The following is a 20,915-nucleotide window of genomic DNA, read 5'->3' on the forward strand; positions in this document are numbered from 1 at the left end:
ATGTTTATATAGTAGAACAGGGCGCCTCCATATAATTTCCTATCTCTATGTCAAAATTGGCCTAAGTAATAAGACTAAATTACTAACAACATAACATTCTCCATAAACACATGCATCAGTTAGTGCTGGCTCACCATTCACCGCATAATTTATAAACTTTGTTCAGCCAACGTGCATTGACCATGAAAACGAGGTAAAATTGTAAGTGAAGGTTTTCCTCTAACCCTGTTAGCGTTTTTATTAAAAAATTAGCTTATATACTTCCCACTGTTGGGTAAGGTAACCGCACCATGGAGTACAAGCTCTTCACTATGTCGTCGCTACTCCATTGTAAGTTGGAGAAAGATTCAGTATCATACAAAATACTATGTGGATACTATTTAATACTTTCTTATTTATTACACAACAAAATTTATTAATTAAAAATAAAATTTATTAATTTAAAACAAAACAAGTCATAAAAATTATAAAAACTAACGTGATTTATAATATCAATAAGTACTTTCACTACAGTACATATTTTTCTTTCATTCTTTTATATTACACAGTTTCGTATATTTTATTTCATAGCGTCACGAATATTACCTACGCGCTACGTCGGCAGTAACCAAAAAATATTATGAGCAGTCTTTGATAACTAGTCGTATGGGGAACAGCTGAATTCAAAATAGCTGCAGTAGTTTTAGGCGGATGAGACGTACGTTATGTAAAAATTGACGATTCAAAGTGTAACTATGTTACCTATTGAATAAAGATATATTTTTTTTAATTTGAATAAAACACGATTTTGTTCAAAAATGTTTATAATTCTTATAATCCACACATCAACACTTTAATCACAACATAATAATATTACACTATTACAGGAATACTCGTATAGTAAATAACTCGAATTATATCTATTAAGAATTATCGGTCTAAGAAATATTAGTACTCTATAGTCTCGATAGATGGCGCCGCGCCGCGGCGTAGGCTTATATACATCGAAAGAATTTCGCATGGACAGGAGAACCCGCGGTGGTGTAATGGTTAACACGTGAGTTGCGAGTTCAATTACCGTCCGTGTCAGAATTTGTTTCGATTTAATTTTTTCCCTAAGCACGAGTGAACGCTATAAAATGATATAAAAATAAAAATCAACTTGAATTATGTTCATGCTCGTATCGGCGCGGAACACATAAATGTATATAGTATTATCATTGAATAACTAATACGTATATTTTTTTTAATATGCAGGATGTTAGTCACACTGTACCGAATACTGAGGGGGACTATTCAGTCCATGATTAATATTCCAAAAATAAAGAATTAAAAATATATTTTAAAACACGGATGGTGTCGCTAACACCTGTATTGTATTTATACATGGGTCATTAAATTTAAACGTTAGAGTCAGCCCTGCGTACGACGACCCTCGCTTGGAAGCAGAGCCGCCCGTCGCGTACGAACCTCTGGAGCGCCAGCTCACGCCGCACGAACTGAGGGGCGCCGTGCTCTCTCTGCGTGCTGGTGACACACGGATACAGGGTGTTAGTGACATCGTAATGAATACTAAGGGGGATGATTCAGACCGTGATTCTGAGTTAATAAGTATCAGGTGGAATTTTTAGTCACAAAAGTATGGAACTGTAAATAATTTAAAAAAGCTTTTTTTTTACGTGACTTATTGTAGATTTGCCGCAGATGGCATTTACTACTTGACCGGACAAATGGGGAGCGCTGAAGGCAAACACTAACATTTTCATGAATTTTCCGACAGGAAATTCCACTTGATACCAACTCAGAATCATGGTTTGTGTCATTCCCCTCAGTATTCGTTACGGTGTCATTAACACCCATACGCACTTGTATGGCTACCTGTACATACTTGTACGGGGTGTAAGTGACATCGTAACAAATACTGAGGCGGGTGATTCAGCTCATTATTCTGAGTTAATATCAAGTGGAATTTACCATCCAATTTAATTCAATATCTGTTCCATCAAATCCAATAGAATTTTCCAAAATAATTAAAAACAATAAAAAATATCATGAATTTTGCGACGGAAAATTCCAGTTGATATTAACTCAGAATCATGGTCCATGATGATGTGTGTGCAATGTGGTGGCCACGTTCACCTGGAGTACGTCCTGTCGATGCTGCACGTGTGGTGGTCGCCTGCGGCCGCCTCCAGCGTCACCGTGCAGTGCACCGCGCACGCCCACGGCGCCGGCTCTGGGTCCGAGCAACTGTATTATATAAGTATTGTTATATAAGTATTGTTTGTTATATGAGTTGTTAACTAAAAGATATTATTATACGATAAATGAGTTTTTGTATGATAGATTGTAATGCAACTGATGGTCCAATTTGTCATTTAAAAATTCATCAATTGAATTCTGCAATTATCGCTCATAACTTGTTTCCATACACCTATTGTCGTATTTTTCATGATGCATGTGTTTATACAGACAATGTAATAGGTACTTAAAATTTTGTGCGCCGCAAGGCAAACATGAAGAACGTTTAATGTGAACACTGTCATCTGTATATAATTACATTTAAAAAATGTAATGGCAGGAGAATAAAACTAATTGTTGCTTAATATTCGGATCACATTATGTATAGAATGATGTTGCTTCTGTTTATTTTGATCAGAATAATAATGGGTGGAAATTGTAATTGTACTTTGGCATAATAAAAAAGGTCATCATTTATACCCAAAAATAAAGATAAAAGTCTGTTATCCATGATATTAGAAGTTTAAACGAAGAAAAAACTTAACAACGCCATCTATCGTGTTTTTAGGGAACGCCGATTGGGAAGTCCGTCATTTCTTTACAAAACGGCGTAAGTGGACTAATAGCGACATAAAACCAATAACATTAACATGTTTTTTGAACTTTAGTGCATGATTATTGTGCTACTGTGAGTGTTTTGTTTTGAATGAATTTTGGCGCGAATAAAACCATGTCAGGTGGCTGTGTGATCACCTGAGGAACACTCCAAGGTAGTCTTGGCGGTGGTTGTAGGTAGTGGTGTGCAGCACGGGCAGCACTCGCAGTGTCCACAGGCGCTGCAGCTGCAGCGGGGCAGAGGCCGACTGCAAAGCCTCGTCTGAGGCGCGGAGACTCACGCGGACCACGCCTTGCTCCGGGCCTGGGGCCGGCGTTGATGAAGGCGGCCTCTGTGCATACTTTATATTAGTTCATAATTATCATTCCTAGATTTTCGTTTTCACCAGCCAGTGACTATACGATTTAGTTATCGTTATTTGTAACTTTGTCTGTCCCTGGAAAGCGCCTTATATGAACGACCGCAGCATAGGTATAGGTAGGGCATAGGTTCGCTACACGCGGCGCGACGCATATCGCGACAAATACAGCGAGCTATACGTATAGATAAACGTATGAAGGTTATTAATCGCTGCCCGCGATATAAATCGCGCCGCGCGCGACAGCAAACCCGTGCCGCAGGTGCTAGGTTTCCTCTATCAATACGCGTCGTCTAATCACAATGTGTCTAAATGTGTGTGTATGTGACAGGTAGGGAATAGTCACAGAATATCTCGGCAGCGAAAATTCGGGTTTTGATCAGTAATACCCAGAAGAAAGTCAGAATCGGAAAATCATACTAAGAGTGGTATTAATAAACTAATCTCAGCTGAGACTGCCCTCAAGATCATGCTTAAGTCCCTGTTTTTATATAAGAACTGTCACATTGACATGACCTTGAGGGCAGTCTCAAGGCCGAGATTAGTTTATTAATGGTGCTAATTCCTGTAAATACCATCTAATTTTATTTTAGGTTATATCTGTCATTTTCTTATCCGCCGAAAAGGAAAGGGACGGGTAATCGACAAGCATAAAATTTATGGAACACACGTCAATTTTAAGCACAAATCTAAAACAACCGTGTAAAAATTCGCCCGGGTTATTCATTTATTTACTCATTCTTCCCAAAATTAAGAGCTGTCAATCATCCGTCCCTTTCCTTTTCGGCGGATAAGAAAATGACAGGTATAACTTAAAGTAAAATTAAGAGATGTCTGCAGGAATCGGGGCCATTACCACCCTAATTATTATACTATTCATACTATGTATCTCGGCGTGCGACTGGTAGAGAATCCGGCGGGCAGCTGCGTCTCAGCCCCAGCTATAGCCACCATCACGGCTAGCGCCTCCCCCGGGGTGAGCAGCCCCGCCCGCGCCGGCCCTTGAGCAAACTCTTGCAGACTCATTGTCAGGAATCTAATCTGCTCCAACGCCTTACGGATCGATGGGCAATATACTGGTTCTGGAAGTGTATTAAAAGATACCATAAATTCTAACACTCCATCCGTCCATACCTCAAATTTCAATAAAATATATATGAAAATACACAAGTAGTATAAATATATACATATTGCCCAGGGATATATCCTTGGCTGCAGAGGTGGAGATGGGAGCCATCAGTACGGCAATGCGGGACAGAAGAGGCAACTCACAGGGACTGTAACCTGGAACCTGACAGAGGGCAGCAGTAACTGTCAGTACTATTCAGAGTACAGTGTCCTGGAGGACAGGAGTCCTAGTATGGCTTTGAAACTTTGAAATAGACTAATCTGGGCGCCATTCCGCTCGTGTCAGTCAGAGTAATGCGGGGCAGAAAGCAAGTGAGAAACCACTGCCCTATTTAGAAACTATTTTTTTAAATTAAATAGTTACTTTTTTGTCAAATTCTATGGCCTCACCTGATTGGGGATCACCATTAGACGCACTAGAGCCTCGTTTACGGGTGAGATGCGCATGCGCATACTTCTCGACGGCGCGGTACAGCTCCAACTCCTCCACACAGATGTCTTCCTTGCCTAGTATACTCACCACAGTAGCTAGGTCCAACTCCTCAAAACTCTTGTGGTGGAGTATGTCTCTTATGTTTAGTTTTATTATCTGCAATTTAATGCATACACTTCATACGTAAATTTGCGCCCATAATCCCTAGAGCAGAACAGGAAATCAGCCACTTCTGATATGCAGTCTAAGTTGGCTATCATGGGCATCTTTGTATTTTTTTATGGACATGAAAAAATAAGCAGTTGAACACATTCCAACACAATACGGTTTTTCATCATATCCTTAAGACTACTCTTAAAATCCCATTCAAATAAATTACAAATTCTGTCACACAGTTCTCACCTGTAAGCTCTCATACATAAGCATGTGGTCTTGGTGCTCACATCCTGCTTGGTACGCGAGGCATGCAGTCTCCATGCTCAGATTGCAGCACATGTACTCTGCACATACTCGTGCCAGTTGTGGTATAAGGTACTTATTAGCAGCCATATACAGCTTGTACGCTTTCTTGAACGAGCTTATGCTAATGTTTTCAGTGTAAATATAACTGCAATGAGAGAAAATAAATAATTAGTATTTTGTAACTTGCACACATTAAATAAAAATAAAAGTAATATCCTGGCGTAACTAGGTAGTAACATCCAAATTAGCCTGAAAAAATTAATGTGAAAATATTACAAAAACTAAAAAGATGTATGCTGTCGTTCAAACTTATGAATCTGCCTACCCAGTAGTGTTTAAAGGTTTATTTGTTAGTTTAACTGTATACATACTTCAACAAAGCTTTGAGGGTCTTGGGTTTCACATCGGGTATTCGAAACGTGTCTGTGTTGTCCAGCGAGTCGTAGTAAAACAACGACTCGAACACAGGGGACGCCATGGCCAGCATGAGCTTATGGGCGCGCACCGGTACAGCTTTAGGGCCCATCACCAAAGTGCAATCCGACCATTCTTCAGTTTGCAAAAGCATCGCACCACGTTGCTTCATTTCACTGCAATTTATCTGCCAGTCTGATTCCATAATTACCGTATATCTCTGGTAAGTTCTATTAGGTAATAAACAAATCGAGTTCTATGATGTTGATTTGCGAATTTAAAGCCAGTTTAAGCCAAATTAAATAAATAAATATAGCGCGTACAACCGCCCATTTCAAAGTTTGTTAGAAACATAGACAATTTTTACATATTTGGATACAGATACAAGCAAATATCTCCCCAAACCTCAAACAAATACTAAAATAGAAAAAGTGTTCATTGCAAAATAAATTACTTCTAGGCGCTATATTTATCGTTGTTTACATAAAAATAAATATTCAATAAGTATGCTAGCTAGTATTTAATTTTAACTCCAACAAAATCAGTTACTTAGGTAACTATACAACATTGTATACAACTAGTGATGGGCAGGGAAAGAAAAAATTGGGTGGGAAAGAAAAAATATCGGGAAAATATGGGAAAATAAAATAAACACCCGAAAAATTCCCGAATCATGGGAAAATATTTTTTATTTAATTATTTTTAATCTTATTATTATTTGTATCTCGTTTCCATATCTCGGGTCGGGTCTGTCATGGAGTCCCGGACTTTTGGAAGGCGTGCGTGGGGCCGAAGCCAACACGTAGAGGCCCCTTAAGACAATTTACTCTAAATGTGTTGTGACACCAACCGGCGATTATCCCTGTATGCACTATGGGAGTGCACCCAAAGACAATCCCTGGTTCGTGTAGGACTATTGCAGATTATGGGAACAAAAGGAACTGGGCTATTGGGTTGAGGGTTAGTGAACTGGGATACTGGGGCTATGGGGGACTATGGCGCCTGCTCGACCAATGTTAATAACAGAGAAAAGGCGTTCGTGCAACGTACAAAACAATATTTTATTCGGAGAGAAAAATGACACTCAAAAAACAGCAGTTGTAGATCTGTTACTAAGCAACATACGTCACACTGCCAGGGCCGGAAAAACCGGGAGGCCACCTATTCAGTCCAAGATATAATCGAACAGGCGCAGCGGCAGCCTCCCGGCTCGCCTTGACCGTGTGCTTCTGGCCTCAGCAGTGTTGGGATGGTTTGTCGCGTCGTCGTCGTTATGGTCTGTTGAGTCAGTCTCTCTTTGTCTGGAGATAGAATCTAATATAGAACTGTCAGTCGCGTGCACTTCAAGAGGAAAAACACGTTGTATTGGTCTTAGTTTTGTTCCTGTTGAAGTCCGTACCCGAACCACTCTCGTCACACCGTCAGCACCAGGATACAATTCCTCTATAAAGGCTAATGGCCACGTCACGCGCTTGCCTTCAGTCTCTACCAAAACAATGTCGCCAACTTGTAGCGGTACAGTTTTTGCTCGCTCACGTTTTTGTATAAGTTCACTCACGTATTCATCCTTAAACCTTTTCCGTAAGTCTTCGCGTAAATTCTGACAATAACGATACCGGATATTTAAGGCCTTTCTATCGACTTCATCAAAGTCAGTTGTATGATGGGACAGTAGAGGCTGGATGAATATTGAAGGAGTCAACGGTTGCAGATCCTTTTGACCGCTTACATATGTGAGGGGCCTGCTATTAATTACCGCCTCGCAATCACAAAGTACCGTCTGCAGCTCTGTCAGTGTGATAGAAGCTCTGCCTAACACTCTTCGTAGGATTTGTTTTAAGAATCCGATCATCCGCTCATAAAACCCTCCCCACCAAGGCGCAGCCGTAGGCAAAAAGTTCCATTTTATTCTGGCAATTGATGAAAAACGTTGTATTTCATCCCAATCTAGTGAACTGAACGCATTATCGAGACCTCGGAAATTTGTGCCGTTGTCACTAAACAACTGTTCCACTCGTCCTCGTCGCGCTACGAAACGCCTTAGCGCCATCAAAAAGTCGCCTGTCGACAGTGTCTCCACTACTTCTAGGTGTACAGCACGGTATGTGGCGCATGTAAACAGAACGATCCAAGCCTTGTCTCCTGAACGCAATGTCAAAGGGCCAGTTAGATCAACACCAGAAAACTGGTAGGTGACACTAGCTTCCATCCGCTCTATTTTGTACGTTGCACGAACGCCTTTTCATCTACCACATTTTCTATTGGGCAGGCGGTGACTCGTCACTCACTGGTTGGGCCACCTATCTAGCCGACGCGACTGGACGGCAAGGCAGCAACATGGTTGTGAGCATCTCTGGGTGTCAAGAGGTGTACACCGCTTTCTGCGAGGCGGTTTACCCGCCTTACCAACTCGCGACTTATGCATCTTTCACTTCCACCCTGCGAGCGTATAGCTCTAACGCCCCACTCTGGCTGGCCAATGAAGGCAAGCCAGAGGTGAGAGTCCTGCGGCCCCCGCTAAGGTCCACTCCGGCCAGCCAGTACTGTCACCATCTTTGTTGATCTTCTTTGGACTGTCTCTAGTAGTGCAATGTCCTTCCTATAGTAAAGTCTCCATATTTGAAACCCATGTTCTAACAGCCATCTGACGTAAGTAAGTTTTGTAAAGCCTAAGAAACAATTCCGTATCTATATGATAAAAAGCTTTTCTAATTATGTATAAGAGGGAGTTATCCTTCTTAGTGATTCCAATAATGTGTTCGTCCCACTTTAGATTATGTGTTATCGTTATGCCAAGGTCATTTTGTTTTTTAACACACTCGAGAGGTTTTGAGTCAATGGTGTAACTCAACGTGGGGTGGTTACTGCCAACATGCAACACAGTGCATTTGTCTACGTTTAATGTGATTAGCCAATCTCGGGTCCAAGCAATTACTCTATCGAGATCATCTTGGATTATATTATGGCTAATAAGTGGATTCCCCGTTATTTTCGTGTCATCTGCAAAGAGTGATATATCAGACATGATACCATGTTTAAGATCTGTAAGGTAGATACTGAATAAAATAGGTCCTAACACCGATCCCTGCGGCACACAGCTGAGGACTTTTCTGGGAACAGAGTATGATTCTCCGATGCGCACAGAGAATATGCGATTTGACAGGAAGTCTTCAATCCACTTCACGACATTGCCTCTGATTCCAAAGGGCTCTAATTTAGCAATCAATCGTGTGACAGGAACTCGATCAAAAGCTTGTTCATAGTCCAAGTAAATAATATCTGTAGGTATTCGTGCCTCCCAATTTCTTGCACAAAACCATGTTGCTCCTCGATGATGACATTCTCTCGTGCCAAAAGCATCCTATATATCCTATAATATGTAGATATCTTTGCATGGAATTATTAAAATCGAACATTCCATTCAAAATATATTACAAAGGAGATCGTCGGCTTTCCATACTTTGGCCGGCCCAAATTTGAAAGTGCCGGTCAGAGAAAAAAAATGTGTCAAACTTTTCGAGTAGATTGTTCTGAACATTTTTTACTATGACACCAGACGTGTATGACCATTAGTTTGGCTTTAATTGGATTTTAAAAATCTCGATTTTTCATACATTTTGTAAAAAATAATATTATGTCCGTTGGGAAAAAGAGGTATACAGGCGTATTACAAAGGACCGTTAGAACATTTATTAGTATAGCGCCAAACTTCTATGACCATTATTTTGACTTTTATTGGAATTTACGTTTTAGTTCAAATGTGAAAAATGCCGACCAGCAAAAATATCATGTTGAGAGTATCGAGTAGATGCCTGTTAACATTTTTTTCTATAGCGCCAAACTTGTATGACCATTAGTTTGGCTTTTAGTGTATTTTAAAAATCTTGATTTCTTATTTATTTTGTATGAAAATAAAGTGCTTTGGGTAAAAAATGCGGTACGGCGGATTAAAAAGGACCTTTAGAACATTTAATAATCTGGCGCAAAACATTTTTGACCGTTATCTTGACTTTTTATTCGTCTCTCTTTCCGTTTTGGTTCAAATGGGAAAATGTCAGCCAGCGAAACAAAATAAGTCAAATCTTTTGGTAAACGACTTGAAACGTATTTTTACTATACTACCAAATGTCGACTTTGGCTTTTATTGGACTTTTTAAAAAAACTTTTTTCTATACATTTTAACAATGACAACAAGCAGAGCTTTCCCAATGACTAGTTATTAGTCAGATAAATACTTTGTGTTTTTGTTTTGAGTGTTGTTAGGTGAACTTCTATATTAATACTATCTGATTTTAGATATGATGTTGGCTGTAGTTTTTGCATTCGACTCAACGTTACGGCCTAAGTTTAGGTTGAATTATGGTATTGATTCACCTTGACCGTAAATGGTTACCACCCTCCAAAGATAAGCTTGCCATCTAGTGACGAAATTCGTATTTTGGCATGACGTCTGAAGTATCTGTTAGGGAAAACAGGAGTCGGGTAGTTGTACTTTGCAAGTATGCCTATCACAATGTCCTGGTGCTACTCGGCCGATAACATAGTACCTCTATCACCCCACTGTTTATTCCTTGTTTACACTTTTCTTTAAAAAAATAGCTTCTTAAGCGTGTATCACCATCAGGTAAGGTAGTGGTCAAACGCAAACCTATTTTTCAAAAGACGACCACCATATTACGCCTTTAGCAAGATAGTTCCATTATCACTAGATAAAACTTTTTTTTAATTTTTGAAAAATCGATTTAATTTCAAAATATTGGTCATAGTCGTTTAATGCCATAGTAATAAACATTCTGACGATCCTTTAAATAACGCGCCTGTTATATTTTATTTTTAATTATACAAAATGAAACAAAATTCAAGTTTTTTTTTAAATCCAACAAAAGCCAAACTAATTAATGGTCATACACGTTTTTGTCATAGTGAATAATGTTTACAGGTATCTTCTCGATAGCTTTGACATGTGTTTTTTTGCTGACCGGCACTTTTCACACAGAAACTATAACGTAAAGTCCAACAAAAATCAAAATAATGGTCATAGATGTTTGGTGCCCTAATAATAAATGGTCAAATGGATAAGTTCTAACGGGATATACAAATATTGTTCCATGGCCGGCACTTCACATTTTCACCAAAAATGTATGAAAATTCAGTTTTTTTTTTAATTCGAATAAAACCGAAAATATTGACCCTACAGCTTTGGTGCCATAGAAATAAATGCTCAGACGGATAAGTTCTAAGGATAATACCATTATTGTTACTTGGCCGGCACTTTACATTTTCACCATAAATGTATGAAAAATACAGTTTTTTAAAATCGAATAAAACCGAAGATATTTACCCTACAGCTTTGGTGCCATAGTAATAAATGCTCATACGGATAAGATCTAACGGAATATAGCAAAATTATTTTTTGGCCGGCACTTTAGACTTCTGGGCCGAAATCCGATGATCTCCTTTAAGTTTTTTAAGAGTTCATACGACACTACGACAGAAAATAAATTGGGCATAAGTAGGCATACATTATATTTAAATGGTCTTTGTTGGAAATCCTTACTTTTAATACAAATATATGCGCTAAAAAATATTTTCCCTTGAAATGGGAATTTTTCGGGTTTTTTCCCTCAGAATTGGGAAAATTCCCAAAACGCGGGAATTTTCCGGGTAAGAACCCAACACTATATACAACAGTTATCCGAAAAAGAATACCGGAAGTTGCAGTTTGCAGGACAGGAAGTAGGTCAAGTAGGTACGAACCAAAAGGAATAGAGTTTGCACAATGTTGCCCAGTGCATTTTTGCATTTTCTGGTTTGGCATTTTCTAGTGGACTTTCTAATACTTGGTCTTTGTTTCAGCTACATTATTTCATTCAAAGTACGAAGGTATTATTTTTTATTAATTTCTAATCGATATACAAAGATAATGTAATCATACATACGTTGTAATGTATTTTTTTAATTCAATCTGGCAATATAAAAGTGACATTTCAAAAAGTTCCGGCTAAAGTTTTCGTATGTAAAAATAAAAACTAAAATTCGGGAAATTTAATATTTTATCGTTTTCGTATCTCCGTCCGTGCCTGTAATTTATCGTCGGTCGTAGACATGGACAAGTTAACAAGTATTGGAGATTGGCAAACGCACTGTGAAACGGTTCTTACGAGGTTATCGCACCTTTTAAAAACGAAGCAATGGGCTGATTGCCGGTTTTTGGTTGGCGAGGACGATCTGGAAGAAATAGCCGCACATAAGGTCGTGTTGACGATGGCGTCGCCTGTCTTCGAGGCCATGTTCCACGGCGTTATGGCGGAGGGAAACACTCCTATACGAGTTCCCGACATCCAACCAGATGTCTTCAAAATTCTTTTAGAGTAAAATTCACCTTTTAAACATTTTGCTTATGCAGTTGTATGTTGTTGCTATCCATTTATTTCTAACAGTTAATACATAGTATTTTTTTTGCTTTTACAATTATACATATTTATGGTTAAATATTGTTTGTAGATTCATATACACAGATAAAGGAGCAATTCCGTCATTAAATGCAACAAGTGAGTTATACTATGCAGCGAAGAAGTACATGATACCATCCATTCAAAAACGCTGCACTAAGCATATGCAATGCCAACTAACAGCACAAAATGCGTGCTTTATCTATGAATTTGCAACATTGTTTGAAGAAAATGGACTGTTGACAGCATCTTTTAAGGTATAGTTCTTTTTTTTACTACAAAAATAAACTTTTCATACATACATAAACATACACCTCTAATCCTTAATGGGGTGGGCAGAGCCCCAAGTAATCAATGACAAATAAATTGCAGCCACTATTGATCTGAAGGCTGTAGGCTGGATATAATGAACCTTATGTTGACAAGGGATCAGCCTATCACCCGTAACAATTGTCCATCATGTTAGAAAGGACACAACATGACAATTCATTAATATAAATTAATGATTATAGGTAATCCCCCAACTGCACTGCACTGTCTCCCAAAATACAGGTTCGCCTAGTTTGGGAGACAGGGTTTCAATGAGAACTGTAACTGAGCTTTTCAATAAACATTATTATTAGTAATCTGTATCATGGGTGTGTTTATGTATGTATCATTTTATGTAATATAATATCAACCTTAATGTATGGCACCTATATCCATATCAATGCAAGTTCTTTGATTGGTTGTGGCACTCCTCAACCCATTAGGAATCATAGTTGCATGTTTCTATATGAATGTACAAACTTATATATGTGTATATGTAAACTGGTATATGCATATCGAAGTTTGTCCAAAATAAACATTTTTAACACATCTATGTAAAATAGTTTGCGTGGCACACCAATAGATGGCGATAGTAGTCTATTAGAATGTGGTATCAACATCTTTGGTATGACTTTCAGACATTTTTATTATCATTATTATATAAATACAAAACTGATGATGTTTTCATCTATGTTTTTTTAAGACTTCACAATATGATAGGAACTCTGACTTCTTACTACAGAGTGTCATTATTACAGCACTTAGAAATTTCCAAATTGTGGGAAAAATATACTTTCTTTTTTATAAGTGCTGTAATAATGACACTGTACTAAGAAGTCAGAGTTCCTATCATATTGTGAAGTCTTTGATGTAATAAATGAATTGATAGCAGCGAGTAGGATTAATTTCCTCTGTAACATGATTGTCTATTTTTATAATAGCAAAAGGCTGGTGATCTACCACTATTATTGAGCTAGAACTTATATACCACTATTATTGAGCTAGAAATAAATATAAAAACATGATTTGTTTGTTTTTTGTATAGATTTTTCACAATATGGAAAAATATAAATTCTAAACCAATTTGTAAATAAATATAAACTAGGAGTCTTCAAGGCTAGAGTGAATAGGCGTTTGCTAGGTAAGCGTGATTCACCCCAGACCACATCATCACTTACTATCGAGTTAGATTGTCTTCAAATGCGAGCCTAAATTATTTAAATATTAAGTCTATCTGTTTGACTGTTTCTATAGGCTGTTTATTTGTCTTGTTTATTTAATTTAAAACACTAATAAATAAATTACCTTTCGTTGCTTTGGCAGACAATCACAAGAAGTACGAAAAATGTCCTCAAAGCGAGTAGTTTTGAAGACGTGCAACTGTCTACAATTGAGATGATTTTCTCTCTAAGCAGACTTGAAATAGACAGTGAGTTGGATCTGTTTGAAGCCGCTGAGAGATATGCTCGAGCTCACGGGCTGAAGCGGTTGGGGGACACTGGAGCTTCCATAGAGGGTGCAAAGAAACCAAGGTTAAATGAGGTAAATTACGATGCAGAACGTACATTCTGTGATGTCTATAATATTAAAGCGAAAGATCACTGGCTGACTGACTCACTCATCAGAAAATCGCACAAAACTATGAGTGGTAGGAGTCTCACATTTTGCATGGGAGTTCCTTTTAGGCTGTAGGTGTTTACTAAGACGGTAATTTGCGATATTCAACCCCTGAGGGGGCAAAAAGGGGGGCAAAGTTTGTATGAAACTTGAACGGAAAGGTCTGCAAGTTATGCTAAGGTGGCGACTACATAGTATGCGGCAGTCTTCAGCAACTAGACTGCAGCGACATCTGTTGCAGACTAATCGTTTTTCGAGATTTCATCATTACGTATGCGCCGAGAATATTGTTCGCTTCGACCAATACCCGTACGATATTTATCTACGGCTGATGGCGTGCGTCGATTGGGCGAAGCCTGCGATATTTATCGCGTCGTGCGCGACAGCACAACCTGTGCAGACGCAAGTTGCTAAAGCGGAAAAACATCTTTTTAAAATCTAAAGAGAATATTGCTCGCTTCGACCAATACCACCATATTTATCTACGGCTGATGGCGTGCGTCGATTGGGCGAAGCCTGCGATATATATCGTGTCGTGCACGACAGCACAACTTGTGCATAGGCTAATGCGCATCTTATTAAAGTCTTCTTCTATCAAAGAAGAAGAAGATTAAAGTCTAAAAAATATAATAACAATCCTATGAAAAGTGTGTGGGAGTATATGTAGTATGTAGTTCGATATTTTCGCGTCTCGTTAGTTAAGTCTTTATAATATTAACCATTTACAAGAGTTTATTTGTATTACAGGATATCTCAATAGGTGAAGATACAAAACAGAAAAGTATAGAACAAACAAAAGATGATGGCCAACAGAATTGTGAAAAAAGTGAGTTGACTTTTTACCCTCAAGTCCTTATGTTAGACATGGCGCGGTCTGCATAGTTACGCTATAGCGCGTGGTAAGAAGTATATCGCGGGCTTCGACCAATTATAATTTTTAATAACCAATACAACACTTTATTGCACGCACTTACAAGACACGAGAAACTTATTCTAAGGTGGTTGCTTAAAGTAAGTTTCTTGTGTCTTATTGCTAAGAAGCGGCCTTATTGGTAAGAGATCTCTTTCAGACAACATTTTAATTGTAAATAATTTGTTATTTTTTTTTGTGACCATAAAAAAAGTTTTCATCTCGAGCTCCTCCGTGCTTCGGAAGGCACGTTAAGCTGTTGGTCCCGGCTGCATTAGCAGTCGTTAATAACCACCAATCCGCACTGGGCCCGCGTGATGGTTTAAGGCACGATCTCCCTATCCATCCATAGGGAAGGCCCGTGCCCCAGCAGTGGGGACTTTAATAGGCTGATGATGATATGTTTTTTTTTTTAATTTATCGTAACCTGTTTACAGTAAAGAACGCTCTAAGAAAAGCGTTATCCCATGTTCGCTTTCTGACGGTGTCAGCTGATCAGTTCGCTAAAGTCGCAGCGAGGTCGTTGCTCCTGACAGATGAGGAAGCCCTGGCGATAATGCTCGCACTGGTAGGGGAGGACGCGCCCCTGCCCGAGGGGTTGAGCAGGAGCCGGGAGCCCCGGAATGTGACTGATGAGGTCTGGATGTTAAAAGATACGATATTACTATATTCACACGCACGTTTTTTTTAGCACGTTAAGCCGTTGATCCCGGTTAATATCCGTAAAACACCTCCATCAACCCGCAGTGGAGCAGCGTGGTGGAAAATGCCCCATACGCCCTCCGGTTGATTGAGGGGAGGCTTGTGCCCAGCAGTGGGACGTATATACGCTGTTTATGTTATACTTTATTCAGCACAAAAAACACACGGTACAGAAAATAGGAAAAATATAGGAAATGTACAACAGCCAAATATACAGGTATACAGGGTGTTAGTGATATCGTAACGAAAACTTTGAAGGATGATTCAGACCATGATTCTGAGTTGATATCAAGTGGAATTTTCCATTGCAAACGTATGGAACTGAAAATAATTAAAAAAGACACTACAATTTTCATGAATTATCTGATGGGAAATTCCAATTTATATCGACTTAGAATCATGTTCCGAATCATCCCTGATTGCTATGGAAGTTGTATGAAATCGCACACTGTGCCGTCATAGAAAAACGTAATAAAATGTCGCACTTATTATTACATTTTTCTTAATTAAAATTCATAAATAAGTTAAATAGAAAAAAGAATTAAAGCACATAATAACGGGTTCTTACCGCGTTTAAATGGGGATATGAGACTCCCGATATTTCGACACTGTTGCAAGTGCCATAAAAAACCACTGCCCTATTTTTCCCTAAAAAGGTAGCATGGAGAGTATTTTACAGAAATGCTGCACCGACAAGAGCGTGGCTCTTAAATTGATGATGATGATGCAAGTGCCATGATCACGGGATGACTGATGAGATTGCAGTGGAGTAGGTAGAACCATAATTTTCTACGGGCAGACATATCTGTCTACCCTCTTTCTTTGCCGCTTGTTTGTAGAAAAAAGAAAATGTTTTTCGTTAGTTCTGACAAGGTAGAAAAAAGAAAATGTTTTTCGTTAGTTTTACATCTGTCTGCATGATAACCGCGCCGCGCGCGGCTCGAACTAAGCGCATCGACCAATAAACGATACGAATGCTATCTACCGTAAAAGGATTGGTCGAAGGCCTCGATATAATTCGCGCCGCCCTCGCCGCGGTTGCTGTGCAGAGCCTGCATCACGACCCAATTGTAACAATGATTGCAGATGATGATGCTAGAGCCGATGTCCTCGCAGCAGTGCGTGCACGAGGCGCAGTGCACGTTCTCGGTGTGCAACTTCAAGACGCGCAAGCGCAGCGTGCGCTCCGAGCCCTTCTACACCGGCGGCGCCGAGTGGCGGGTGCAGGTCGTGCCTGGTAATTTTATTATTTTAATTAAAAAAGAAATTGCAATATATATATATATATATATATATATATATATATATATATATATATATATCGGTAGGTCGTGTCGTATCGGGAGGTAAAGGTTTTGGCGGGAAGAAGAGAGGAATGGCGGTTACTCCACCGACAAGAGCGCAGCTCTTAAATAGAAACTCACTATCACTCTTTATTCTCTTATATACGAATACTATGTAATTCCAAAAACCAGTACTTAATGTTAATTTCGAACACGAGTTTACACTTAGTAATAATTAAATTTTAAATAAAAGATCCATAAATATTACATACACACGGGTTAAATTGGTAACCTCCTTCATTTTTTGAAGTTGTCCATAATAAATAAATAAATAAAGTCTGTTAAAAAACCAAAGATAAACGTAATAATAAGTCCAACGTTTATCGCGTGTTTCTATGACGTCACAGTGGACTTTTTCGTACAAATTTCATAGTACTTTCGAGTTTCAACGTTTAGTAAAAAGTAACTGATTAGTTGGAAAATAGCCCATTGGAAATATGGTCGGAATTTGTTTTTTTGTCAGGTGTGGAGAGACGGAACGGTATTGACGAGAAAACCCTGGGTGTGTTCCTGGAGTGCAACTCTTATTCGTCGTGGCAGACCACCGTCACTTTGGAGGTCGAGTCTACTGTCAGGAGAGCTATACGCACCTTCACCCATCTCTTCACCGCGTAAGTGTCTAAGTGTGCGTGTGTGTGCGTACTTGCGTGTGTGTGTCTGTGAGTGACGTGAGTCTCTGTTTGTGAGTGGCGTGTGTGTCTGTTTGTGAGTGGTGTGTGTCTGTCTGTGAGGGCGTGTGTGTGTGTCTATGAGTGGCATGTGTGTACGTCTGTGAGTGGCGTGTGTGTGTCTTCGAGTGGCGCGTGTGTGTCTGTAAGTGGCGTGTCTGTCAGTGAGTGACGTGTGTGTCTGTCTGTGAGTGGCGTGAGTGTCTGTGAGTGGCGTGTGTGTCTGACTGTGAGTTGCGTGTGTGTGTCTTCGAGTGGCGCGTGTGTGTCTGTAAGTGGCGTGTCTGTCAGTGAGTGACGTGTGTGTCTGTCTGTGAGTGGCGTGAGTGTCTGTGAGTGGCGTGTGTGTCTGACTGTGAGTTGCGTGTGTGTGTCTTCGAGTGGCGCGTGTGTGTCTGTAAGTGGCGTGTCTGTCAGTGAGTGACGTGTGTCTGTCTGTGAGTGGCGTGAGTGTCTGTGAGTGGCGTGTGTGTCTGACTGTGAGTTGCGTGTGTGTGTCTTCGAGTGGCGCGTGTGTGTCTGTAAGTGGCGTGTCTGTCAGTGAGTGACGTGTGAGTGGCGTGAGTGTCTGTGAGTGGCGTGTGTGTCTGACTGTGAGTTGCGTGTGTGTGTCTTCGAGTGGCGCGTGTGTGTCTGTAAGTGGCGTGTCTGTCTGTGAGTGACGTGTGTATCTGTCTGTGAGTGGCGTGTGTGTCTGTTTGCGCGTGTGTCTGTGATGCGTCTGGTGTGTGTATGTGCGTGCATGTGTGTGTGTCTGTGTGGGTGTGCGTGTGTGCGTGTCTTACTATGTGTAGTCTACTTGTGTGTGTGTGTGTGTGCGCGTAAGAGTGTGTGTTTTATTTATACCTTCCGTCTGACTTTAGTATAAAGTGTCCGGGGTGCCCTAAGGTAATCCATATAAAAAGTAGTATGAGTCTGGCGTTATTCCCCTCAGCTCGTCCCCGGTGCAAGGCTACAAGAACCTGATGCCGTGGCGCACGGCGTGCGAGCTGGGCGCGGGCTACCTGCGCGGCAACGCGCTCTACGTCACTGTCAGGGTGGCCGCCGAGCGCGCAGCCGCTGAACAATGCAAATAACGGGTTTACATATACTTAGGGTCCAAGTCACATCTGTCAGCACACTCTTGCTACCTCACTGTGAGCACACGCTATCGCCTCGTCGATTCTTCCGCGTGCGGTCGCTTTCTCGCTCTAGCAAATAAGAAAAGGATAGAAGTATAGGAAAGTGCGGTGAGGTACTGACAGAAGTGACAGATGTGCTGACGTAATGGAGTCAGGGAGTGCTCGCGGGCTGTCTTGTCACCCTCGTACGCAAAAACGAGAGGTAAAAACCGAGATTTTTTGTCTAGTGTCCGGGATGTGACATTAATAAACGATTTTTTCGATTTAAATTTTCTCTTTATGAGTTTCCATAGGCAATAAGTGCTATAAAACAAAAAAAATAACGAAACGAATGTTCCTAATGTGCCTGTATTTAACTTTGTAACTGTCAAACAGTTGAATATGTTTTAATTTTAAGAAAATGTTTTAGAGTACATATATTTGTCTTATGAAGACTGAAATGCAAGCTAGGTGTTGACTGATTATGAATAAGAGTTTTTTATTGTAATAAGAATAATATAGTACTTAATTGTAATTGGGTAGTTTCCTAAGTCAAAGATACATTATGAATGTCTTATTATTAAATAAAAATAGATCTAAAGGTGACAAAAAACGTTTTCTTTTTTCTATTTAATCTATTTGTGAATTTTAGTAAAAAAAATGTAATAAATAATAAGTGCGACATTTTATCACGATTTTATATTACGTCATAGGTTGCTTTTACATACATTTGACTACTCGGAAACTACCCTATTCTATACGAGCTGATTCTGGCAAAGAAACTTTATTTTTATTGAAGTTAGAGAACTCTTACGTCAAGAAAGAGATAGAAATGTTAAAATTTAAACTTTTTAATAAAGTGTTTTTATTATTATTATTAACTTCAAAATTAAACTAAAATTAGGTTCGGAGTCTTGAACTGTCATCTCAGTTTGACAACTTTTACAAATAGTGATATCCTCTTAAGAAGATTCTTACTCTTAAGAGGATATCACTATTTGTAAAAGTTGTCAAACTAAAATAAAAGTATAGTTTGAGGGGAGGCCTGTGCCCAGCAGTGGGACGTATATAGGCTGTTTATGTTTGTTTATTTTTTTTATAGTCCGCCAGGTAAGGTACCATTATTTAACGATTACTCAAATAGTTTGTACGCAATTGTGATTTTGAATTTAAGTAAATAAAAAAATAAAACACGATGATTTTTTTGTAAAGTTTTCTATTAAAAATGTTCATTAAATAAAAATACATAAAATTTCGTTTTATTTAAAGCGTTCGCGATAACCCGCGCGTCAATCAATCATCAATCAGCATAAGTTATGCTGGATAATTCTACAAACTTATTCATCGCCCAATGTTACAGCCGTATTGTAAGATGTTCTCGATTCTTCCTTCACTCGACTCGGCCTCAGCTGAGCATTTCGGTATTTTAATTTGACATTTACGTCCTCGACTTGAGGACTATACTCACTGGAGTCGATATCATACCATATCATACTGCCAACATAATACTTAATACATAAGTAGTAACCGGGACCAACGGCTTAACGTGCCTTCCGAAGCACGGAACTTTTTACTTTTTGGACAATCAGGTGATCAGCCTGTAATGTCCTAACCAAACTAGGGATCACAGCGTGATTTTTGTACGTAGTCGTTACATGAGTCATGTCCGGGGCCTATGGCGGCTCAGTAATAACCCTGACACCAGGTTTGATGGGGTTGGTAATTTATCTCACAATCCACACGATAGAAGAACATAATAATACGAAAATAACCCCGGCGACAATGACGTCATGCATTACTGAAGTCGCCGCGCCATCTAAGAATACCGAATTTGAGTTCGACCTTGAGGGCTCGAACTGGATGACAGCGGGAGCGGCGCGGCGGCCGCTGTTCCGTTCTCGATGCCAGCGGCTAGATCGCGCGGTGTTGCGGCGGTATAGAGTTGTGTCTCAAATGAACGCGATGTCGAAACGGCGACAACGCATTTTCGATTATAGTTCTTATGTTTCGTACGATTTATTATGGGCAAAAGATCTAAATCCCTATAATGAACAAAGGAAACAAAAAGGCGAGTTCAAACGCAGAAACACTGCTCGACTAGAGCGCACCGCTCGTACACCGTCGCCGCGCCGCTGCCATCGAGAACACTTCAATATAAATCTTAGCATTTGAACGCGCCGCTC

General features: G+C 39.6%; 2 protein-coding genes across 9 annotated transcripts; one reads left to right on the plus strand and one right to left on the minus strand.

The window, feature by feature from the left end:
- The first annotated feature begins 116 nt into the window (after positions 1-116).
- LOC126370484 (BTB/POZ domain-containing protein 6-like) lies at positions 117-19,350 on the plus strand. 6 transcript variants are annotated; one of them, XM_050015391.1, is made up of 9 exons: positions 136-201; positions 11,488-11,514; positions 12,136-12,340; positions 13,716-13,934; positions 14,757-14,835; positions 15,357-15,556; positions 16,708-16,858; positions 17,428-17,575; positions 18,567-19,350. In XM_050015391.1, the coding sequence occupies exons 3-9, from the start codon at positions 12,212-12,214 to the stop codon at positions 18,706-18,708; spliced, it is 1,068 nt and encodes a 355-aa protein (XP_049871348.1). In that variant the 5' UTR covers positions 136-201; positions 11,488-11,514; positions 12,136-12,211; the 3' UTR covers positions 18,709-19,350. The 6 variants fall into 6 exon arrangements, with proteins under 6 accessions (XP_049871339.1, XP_049871348.1, XP_049871329.1 ...); XM_050015372.1 differs by lacking the exon at positions 136-201 and adding an exon at positions 5,973-6,211 and having other exon boundaries at positions 11,323-11,514; XM_050015382.1 differs by lacking the exon at positions 11,488-11,514 and having other exon boundaries at positions 117-201.
- LOC126370544 (BTB/POZ domain-containing protein 3-like) lies at positions 824-15,482 on the minus strand. 3 transcript variants are annotated; one of them, XM_050015456.1, is made up of 8 exons: positions 15,347-15,482; positions 5,589-5,807; positions 5,158-5,362; positions 4,713-4,911; positions 4,077-4,276; positions 2,974-3,167; positions 2,119-2,229; positions 824-1,506 (listed from the first exon to the last, which is right to left on the minus strand). In XM_050015456.1, the coding sequence occupies exons 2-8, from the start codon at positions 5,801-5,803 to the stop codon at positions 1,380-1,382; spliced, it is 1,251 nt and encodes a 416-aa protein (XP_049871413.1). In that variant the 5' UTR covers positions 5,804-5,807; positions 15,347-15,482; the 3' UTR covers positions 824-1,379. The 3 variants fall into 3 exon arrangements, with proteins under 3 accessions (XP_049871413.1, XP_049871422.1, XP_049871405.1); XM_050015465.1 differs by lacking the exon at positions 5,589-5,807 and having other exon boundaries at positions 15,347-15,438; XM_050015448.1 differs by lacking the exon at positions 15,347-15,482 and having other exon boundaries at positions 5,589-6,037.
- Positions 19,351-20,915: the final 1,565 nt, after the last annotated feature.

The sequence above is a fragment of the Pectinophora gossypiella genome, chromosome 1 (assembly GCF_024362695.1).
Source record: "Pectinophora gossypiella chromosome 1, ilPecGoss1.1, whole genome shotgun sequence".
NCBI lineage: Eukaryota > Metazoa > Arthropoda > Insecta > Lepidoptera > Gelechiidae > Pectinophora > Pectinophora gossypiella.